This window comes from Melopsittacus undulatus, chromosome 13 (assembly GCF_012275295.1).
Source record: "Melopsittacus undulatus isolate bMelUnd1 chromosome 13, bMelUnd1.mat.Z, whole genome shotgun sequence".
Taxonomy (NCBI): Eukaryota; Metazoa; Chordata; class Aves; order Psittaciformes; family Psittaculidae; genus Melopsittacus; species Melopsittacus undulatus.
In genome coordinates, this window is record NC_047539.1 from 11,164,458 (window position 1) to 11,173,742 (window position 9,285).

Consider the following 9,285-nt stretch of genomic DNA (forward strand, 5'->3'; position numbering starts at 1 on the left):
AGCTGAGCTCTTAGGCAGAAGCTGTTCCCTGTGAGGGTGCTGAGGCGCTGGCACAGGGTGCCCAGAGCAGCTGTGGCTGCCCCATCCCTGGCAGTGCTCAAGGCCAGGTTGGACACAGGGGCTTGGAGCAGCTGCTCCAGTGGAAGGGGTCCCTGCCTGTGGCAGGGGTTGGAGCTGGAGGAGCTTTCAGGTTCTTTCCAACCCACAGCTCTCTGGGATTCTGATTTATGGTTTTTGAACCCAAAAGGAGAAATTTGCATTTCCCGTATCATGAGAAAGGGTGAAAGTGAGAAGGGGAAGGTTGGGTTGAGCAAGGACAGACCCATGGGCAGGACTGCATTCAGCTGGCTTTAGACACCTGCAGTGTCATCATGTGTGTGTATAAAGCTGAGACCACAGAGAAAAGGATGCTTCCATGTATGAGAAGATGTGGGATGGGTGATGTTTTGCACTGTTTACACAACCAGTGGTATTGAGAATACCTGGTTTGCTGTTGTTAGATGCAAGGTCTATGTCTGAGATGTCTGCTCTTTATATATCTATAACTTAGTTATATAAGTACTACCCAAAGTGAAGGAGATGAATGAGGATGAGGAGATGGCCATTGAGTGTGTGAGCCATTAGCAATGGGAAACAGCAGTTGCCTTCATCCCCCTGCCTGAGGTTGGTGTAGACAACTTCATCTGGACCTTCTGAACCCATCTGAAGGTGTTAAAGCTTTACCAAAACCCTGTCTGCTGTCAGCTGCTTTTCTCTACATGCAATATGTCCCACTCTTGGTTTCATTTCCTCCTTTTGTGAGCACCAAAGAGCCACCCTGAGGATATTTAAATTCGGAGGAATATGAAGCAAAATGGCTTTTCAAAGGCCAATTTTGGGTCCAAAATGGGCAGGTGGAATCACACAGACTTCAAAAAGGGAAAATGCTGAGTCCTGCCCATGGGGAACAGTTGCTCCAAGCACCAAGACAGGCTGGGGGCACCTTAGCAGAGAGGGACAAGGTGGTTGTGGTGTCCTCTGTGTTGAAAGGAGCCATCAATGTGTCCTTGCAGCAAAGGCAGCCACCAGCACCCTGAGAAGAGCATTGGTGGTGGGTCAAGGGACTTTCTGCAGTGAACCTCTGAGCACAGGCTGGGGAATGGGGAAGTCAAAGCTGCTTTGGGAAGGGTGAAGGGAGAAGGTGAATTGTGCTGAAGAAATGGTCATCTTGCTGGAAAAGGGGCTGATGGGAAGAGGGAAGTGGGAGGGGAAGGAGGAGTAATGCTCATTTCTCACCAGGCACCATGCTTATTTTAAGGTCATCTCATCATTTTAAGGTCAATGCATATTTAAGGGTAACATGAGCAGCAGTCATCTTGTCATACAGATTTATATATACAGATGTCCTTTAAGTATAAGAACAGAGGAAGAAACACTTGCAAGTAGAATTGAGATGAGAAGGGGCTGGTTTTTCCCTTGAAGCTACAAGTCCATGGAACTGCAATCAGGGATTCTGGTCTCTTTAATTGACCCAAACATGACTACAGAGTCAGAAAATCACTGCAATGTGACCTCTTATCTATTTAATGCAACACTAATTCATGTGGCAAATGAAGGCATGATATTATTGTATTTACTTGTCCTTAAAGATCAATACCTCCAACAGGAAAGAAATCATCCCAAACAAGCCTACTTCTTAAGAAGAATTCAGACGTTCATGAGAAGATGCTTATGTTTTACAGGACCAATTCCTTCCATAACAGCCCAGCCAGAGCTTTACCATTTAAGCCTTAAGATAATTTTATTTCCATACATGAAATATTGACTATTATTTTATCAAGGTATTATTTTTCAATATATTGTTTATGACCTTCACCCATCATGGTTTTATCTGTAAGTAATTGGGTGCATTCACAGAGGAAACCCCAAATCCTGCCTTAACCTCATGCCCTGTGTGTTCCTATGAGCTGGGAGAAGTGATCCAACCTCTTCCCATGTTTCTTTGTCTCCTGCTGCCAAGAGAGTGGCTGGAGGAAACCACCTGAGTGTTACCATGTTTGTCCTCTTGGGCTTCTCCAACCTGTAGAAGCTGCTCTTTGTGACTGTTTTACTCGTCTCCATCCCCATGGTGGTGGGAACCTCACCAAGACCAGCTCTCAGCTTCATGTGCCCATCTACTCATTTCCTCCTAGGAAATGTACTTATTTCCTCCATAGGATGTAGCTGGTGTCTTGCTTTCCTGGGTGGGCCTGCCCCATGGAAAGCTACCACCATGCTGACCTAGGAGCAGGGTGGAATTTCATCCCCTGTGATAAGCAGTCACGCAACTTGGTCTGGGAACAGCCTTTGCAGACACTGTCTGAGCAGTGTTGGCTTTTCCTTGTCTGTTATCTGATGCTGATGACACAGATGCTCCATGCTTCTGGCCATATGTTGTATCCAGATGTGCTCAACTTATTTCATGGCTCAAAGTCTCTCGGTGTTATCCAGAGCTCCCCCATCACCTCCTCTTCTCCTTATGTCTGTCCATCCAGGCAAAGATGATTTTCCATCCCAGCTGCTGCTTACTCATGATTTCTCATTCCATGGTCTGAGGGTTGAGTCACACAGGTCCAAGGGTTTATTCTATCTAGTTGTAAGTTGCCACATCGGAATTAATCAACTAAGGTTCCCCTTATAGAGACAAGGATGCATCTGGGGCTTGGATTCAGCTTGGATCTATTTTAAACCTCCATATCAGGGGTTTCTTCTGGAAAAAGTGTTTGGTTCTCTGCACTTGCAGTGAAGGGTGATGGGCAGACACAGCTCCAATGTGGGTTGTGTTGAGAGCAGACACAGGCCATAGCCTGAAGAGTCAGTTTAAGCCTAATGGGAAACATCAGCTCACTGTGCTGATGTGTTGGGGTCCTTCAGAAACCCCACTCCAAAGGGAGGAGGTGAAAGCAGCTTTCATGCAACCATGGAATGGTTTGTGTTGGAAAGGAGCTTAGAGTTCATCCAGTTGCATCCCCTGCCACACACAGGGGCACATTCCCCTGGAGCAGCTTGCTCCAAGCCCCATCCAACCTGGCCTCCATCAGTTCTATTGAACGATTTCTTATGCAGCAAACCCTCAATGCTCAGCATCCATAAGAAACTTCCTGGACAGAGCAGGAAAGCAAAATGGCTGCAGGCAGTGTCCTGGCTGTGTGTTTGCTTTTATCAAGGCTCCTAATAGCAGATATTAACTTAATGAAGAAGGGTTTATATTCTGCATAGATGGATAGGAAATTCTTCCTTAGAAAATACTGGTGTTGGTTTGCTCCTTTGAGAGCAATAAGAGAGAAACTTTTCTCCATAAACCTGTCTGTGCCTGAAGGGGCTGCAGGAAAGCTGGAGAGGGGCTTGGAACAAGGGCCTGTAGGGACAGAACAAGGGGAATGGCTTGAACCTGCCCAAGAGAGGGGAGACTGAGCTGAGCTCTGAGGCAGAAGCTGTTCCCTGGGAGGGTGCTGAGGCGCTGGCACAGGGTGCCCAGAGCAGCTGTGGCTGCCCCATCCCTGGCAGTGCTCAAGGCCAGGTTGGACACAGGGGCTTGGAGCAGCTGCTCCATGGGAAGGGGTTGGGTTTGGAGCCGGAGGAGCTTTAAGCTCCCTTCCAACCCAAACCAGGCTGGGATTTTATGATCCAGGCCCATGAAATTGTCCTTAAGACACAAACATGCCAATACACTGACCCTCCAACTCACTGCCTTTGGGCATGGACCAGCTCTGTCAAGCAAGGCAGCTGTAGAAGTGAACTTTGTTCACAAAGAAGAAAGTTTCTTTCTTGTTCTCCCCAGCTAATTAATCTCTGAGGGCTTGTTATGAAGAATGAGGTAAGTCACATGCAAGTGTTCTGAGAAGCTTTTGTGGTGATGAGGAAAGTTCCTTGGTAAAGCCCAGAAGGTCTTGTTAAAGCTGATGACTCCTGGAAAGGTGTTTGGTCCCCAAGGAGCACTTCTTGCTTTGGGCCAGTGAGCAGCATCACTTGTGGTGGAAATAGCTGTGACTGCTTGTCTTGTGAAAGCCTGGATGTGGGGCCTGCTGGAGGGTTTTCTGTGCCCATACAAGCTTGGTCATACTCTCTCTTTAAAGAGACATCCTTGTCTTCATGACATGTGCAGATATTGTGGTTCTTGCTAATGGGGTGCTTTGTCCCTTCCTGCTATTGACCCTCTAATATAGAGCTGGGGAAACTCATTGCATTTCTCCTTATCTTTGAACCTCCTCAATGACTCCCCATACTTTAAACTTCTTGCCATTATTTTCCTTGGGATGTATTTGCTTGTGTCTGTTAAGCTGTGAGGCAAGCTCAAGTCCACTACATCCATCCTCCATGCCTGACTGGCTTTCAGAAATGTGGTTTTTCTACCATTATCAATGTGATTTGTAGAATAAGCATGGGAATGGGGTCACCTGACTCAGCATCTACAATTCCTTGTCTAGTTATGAGATAGTCAGGTCCCTTCTAGAATGGATGGGAATAAAAGGATGTTTTCTCACATCCTAGGCCAGTTGGGGAGGATGGATGTGGTCCAGAACAGGTCTGAACATCAGAAGGACTTGTACCATGGACCCTCTGTGCATGGTTTGTGCATCTCAGAATAGCTTTCTCTGGATTAACCTAATTGCAGTCAGGATCTGAAGGCCTCCTGGAGGTCAAACTGGATCAGCTGCCCCCCTCAAACCTGTTTGCAGTTTGTTTGAGTATAAAAGACGGGACAAGAGGAAACAGCCTCAAGCTGCACCAGGGCAGGTTCAGGTGGAGCTGAGGAACAATTCCTGCCCCACAGGGTGCTCAGCCATTGGAACAGGCTGCCCAGGCCAGGGCTGCAGGCACCGGCCCTGCAAGGGTTCACATCCCATGGAGACGAGGCCTCAGTGCCATGGGTTAGGGGTGGCCTTGGCAGGGCTGGGAATGGTTGGACTGGATGAGCTTGAAGGGCTTTTCCAGCCTGGTTGGTTCTAAGAGTCTGAAAGGAGCCCAGTTCATGCAGCCTGAGCCCAGGCTGTGATGGGGATGGGAACACAGTGAGGGGAGAAAGCTTTGTGTGTGTGTGTGTCTGTGTGTGTGTGTGCGTGTGTTCAAACTTGCACTCTTGCAGCTCACTCTTTATCTGAACAAATCCTGGAGCTACAGAAACACCTTCACTGAGCACAGATGGAGACACAAAACTGATTTAATGACTCAGCTTTTATTTATCATAATTTGAAGAAGATGAAACTACTTCAGATCTCCCAATCCCTCCTCCCAACAGTCTTAAAAGCTTTATTTTAGTTTTCCTTTCAGTTGGACTAAAACTTTATAGAGGAAAAAAAAAAAGATAATTGAAGGACTAAGAAACCACTTTCTTTGCATGTTTTCCTATGTGTGGTGGTGGAAACTATCACTTAAGTTGCCCGGGTGGAGACAGATGCAGTGAAATGTCCGAAGTCAGCTTTGCTTGCCCTCAGATAGAAATGTGGTGCCATTTGCTCTGTCCTGAAGCGCCAAGGACATCACCATGCACTTGACATGGACATCATGCAACCTTCAGAAGGGTTGGGTTGTTCTGGAGCAACATCTGAAAGCTCAGAGGGAGACTCAGGGGCATCTCCAGTTGTTAATAGTCAATGTTGAGGCAGCTGAACTCAGTCCCAGATGCCTTTATGCTTCTTGACCCTGATTCATCCAATTTGACCTGCTCTACCCATGCTCATGTGAATGTTTCATTGGGATAATAGTGTAGGACTATGGAATATGTCTATGTGGAGCTGGTATCGTTGTGAAGAAACAACTGGGACGGCTCAGGAGCAGTCACATAGAATCATAGAACAGTTGCTGTTGGAAAGGACCTTAATATCATCCAGTTCCAACCCCCCTGCCATGGGCAGGGACACCTCACACTAAACCATGGCACCCAAGGCTTCATTTCCCAAAGCAGTGGTAAATGCTCCATTCCTGGCAGTGTTCAAGGCCAGGCTGGACACAGGGGCTTGGAGCAAGCTGCTCTAATGGAAGGTGTCCCTGCCTGTGGCAGAGCTTGGAGCTGGAGGAGCTTTAAGTTCTCTTTCAACCCAACCCATTCCATGATTCTATGACTGAAGAGACTCAGAATGCATGAAAGAATTACTGGTGTCACATTCTTTTTGACTTGATGCCACCTGCAGTGACAGGGGTTGGAGCTGGAGGAGCTTTAAGGTCCCTTCCAACCCATCCCATTCCATGATTCTGTGATTTCAGGGACAGAGAAAGGATGTGTGAAAGAGTTAATGGTGTCACATTCTTTTTGACTTGATGCCACCTGCAAGTTCTCCATGTGCTTGATCTTGCAGATGAGGGTAAATGTGAGATTTCTTATTGTGAATGTGCAATGTGGGAAATTCCAGTTAGAAACAGAGGGAGGGGAAAAACCGCACTGTAAAAGCAGTGAAGCACTGACATAGGGTCCAGGGAGGGTGTGAAACCTCTGTCCTTGGTTGTCCCCAAGGCTCAGCAGGAAAACAACCATGGTCTGGGTTAAATAATAACCAGGGAATTATAAGGTAGCTTTTGGAATTGGGTTCAGCAGTAGCTGTAGTCATTGTTCTCCTCCTTGGTAGCTGGTGCAGTGCTGTGGTTTGACTTTTGGGCTGGGAACGGTTGCTGATAGCAAGTATGTTTTGAGTTACTGCTCAAGTGTTTGGTTTGTCCAAGGGCTTTCTGAGCCTCATGCTCGGCCAGGGAGGAAGGAGGGACAGGACACCTGACCCAGGCTAGCCAAAGAGGTATTCCATACCATAGCACGTCATACCCAGGATGTAACCGAGAGTTACCCAGAAGGCCTGGAGCTCTGGGGGGATGGAGGAGGTATTGGTCGGTTCTTGGTCAGGCAGGGTGGGGTGAGTTATGGGTCGGTGGCTGGTGAGGTGTTGTATTCTCTTCAGTTGTTATTTGCTTTATTATTATTATTATTTGTAGTATTTGTAGCAGTAGTGATTTGTGTTATGCCTTAGTTATTAAACTGTTCTTATCTCAACCCGTGGGGGCTATATTCTTTGGTTTCTATTTTCTATCTCTCTGGGAGCTGGGGGAGGAAAGGGGGGGAGTGAGTGAACGAGCTGTGCAATTTGGGTTTAAACCATGATAGGAATAAAGCAGGATTCAGCTGATTGACCCTGGCTGCCTGCTAGTTGTGTGTTGTTAAGAAATCAGCAAACCACTTTGATCGTGGCTTGATTCTATCCCTCCATGGAGCTTTTAACTCCAACCCAGTTTATTGCATGTGTTTAGGATAGCCCTAAGGCTCAGCCATGGCTCCAGGTTTCACCATGGTCCTGGCAGAGGCTGCAGCTCTATGGGCTGAGGGAATGCTCACATTGGAGTATTTTGGGGTGTTTTATACATACAATGTGTGTCCATCACATAGAATCATAGAATCATAGAATATTTAGGATTGGAAAGGACCTCAAGATCATCTAGTTCCACCCCCCCTGCCATGGGCAGGGACACCTCACACTAAACCATATCACCCAAGGCTTCATCCAACCTGGTCTTGAAAACTGCCAGGGATGGAGCATTCACAGCGTCCCTGGGCAACCCATTCTAGTACCTCAGCTCTGAGCAGGAAGGCAAGAGGAGAGACATCAGGGCAGGCAATGCCATTGCTCCAGGCTGCCATGGGATGCCATGTATCAGGTGTGAAGGTTGCTCAGCAGAACCATAGCTTCCGTGCTCTGTTGTGGTCAGGCTGCCATGGAGATCATGGCTTTTATTGCGCTTAACAGGGAACTGTAAACCTAAGTTATGGATCAGGGGACAGGGGTTCCTTCTTAGTACCTGCCCGTTGGTGCAGATTCCTCACTACTAGGCCTTAAAATGCTTTCAAAGCGCCTTCATTCACAACAGAAGTCACCCAGGTACCATATTTAAATTGAGTTATTTACTGTCTGAAATAAAGTGAATAGAGATGGAAATCATTTAATGAGTTTTCAGAATCAAAACTTATATAGACTCAATCCACAGTGTGCACATTATTTGTTGTTCTCTCCATTTATCTTGCTAAAATTGTTGGTGTGTTTTTCTTATGGCCCTTCACATAAAGTCTAAAAATGGAGTTTGGTTTATTGGAACAGTAGAATTCTCTCTCTGTTTATTCTGATTTGCCAAGACAAAGGAAAGCAACACACACCAAAGCCCATACCTTGAGTCAGGGCAGTTTTAAAGCTCTTGCAATGCTCTTATTTGTATATTCAGTTGGTGATATCAAGTAAGCCATCATGTAAGTTCAGGTGCAGAACACTCTCAACATGTTGTCGTCCATCTAAGGCACTTCACAAACAGCTGAGCAGCTCCCCCACATCTCCATTCTGTCTGGCCCTATTTTTCGAGAATTCAAGATCATTTCATTTTCAAGAGTCTCCTCAAAGCCTCCTTCACCTCCTTATTCCTCAGGCTGTAGATCAAGGGGTTCAGCATGGGAGTCACCATGGTGTAGAGCACCACAGCCCATTTATCTGCTCCTCTTGAGCTGTCTGAGGTGGGGTTTAAGTACGTGAAGCAGGATGACCCATAGAAGATGCTGACAGTGGTGAGGTGGGAGGTGCAGGTGGAGAATGCTTTGCGCTTGCCCTCGGCTGAATTGATGCTCAGGATGGTGGGGATGATGGCTACATAGGAGAGCAGGACAACCAGGCTGCTGGACACACCAAGGAGAGATGCTGCAGTGGTCAGGATGATGTGGCTGAGGGTGGTGTCGAAGGTGGAGAGGGAGATGAGAGGGGAAATGTCACAGAAGAAGAGGTTGATGGTGCTGGAGCTGCAGAAGGACAGGGTGGACATGCTGATGGTCTGTCCCACACCATTGGTCAGCCCCATGAGGTAGGAGCCAGTCACCAGCTGGAAACAGCACTTTGGGGACATGACAAGGGGGTAGAGCAGGGGATGGCAAATGGCCACATAACGGTCATAGGCCATTGAAGCCAGCAGGTAGTACTCAGTCATCCCAAAGACATCAAAGAGGAAGACCTGAGCCACACACCCAGCATAAGCAATGCTCTTCTTCTCCAACATCAAGTCAACCAACATCTTGGGGGTGATGATGGTGGAAGAACAGAGGTCTACAAAGGCCAGGTTGCCCAGGAAATAATACATGGGGGAGTGGAGGTGGGGGCTGGCCCTGATCAAGATGATGATGCCCAGGTTGCCCACGATGGTGACAAGGTAGGTGAGCAGGAAGAGCAGGAACAAGTTGCCCTGAGTCACCGGCTCCTCTGTGAACCCCACCAGGCTGAACTGGGTCACTTGGGTGCAGTTGCTTTGTGCCAT

At 47.5% G+C, this 9,285-nt stretch overlaps 1 protein-coding gene across 1 annotated transcript; it reads right to left on the reverse strand.

The window, feature by feature from the left end:
• Positions 1–8,358: 8,358 nt before the first annotated feature.
• LOC117436895 (olfactory receptor 5G3-like) lies at positions 8,359–9,285 on the reverse strand. The gene has a single exon (XM_034068938.1). It carries the CDS (start codon positions 9,283–9,285, stop codon positions 8,359–8,361), a length of 927 nt encoding a protein of 308 aa, XP_033924829.1.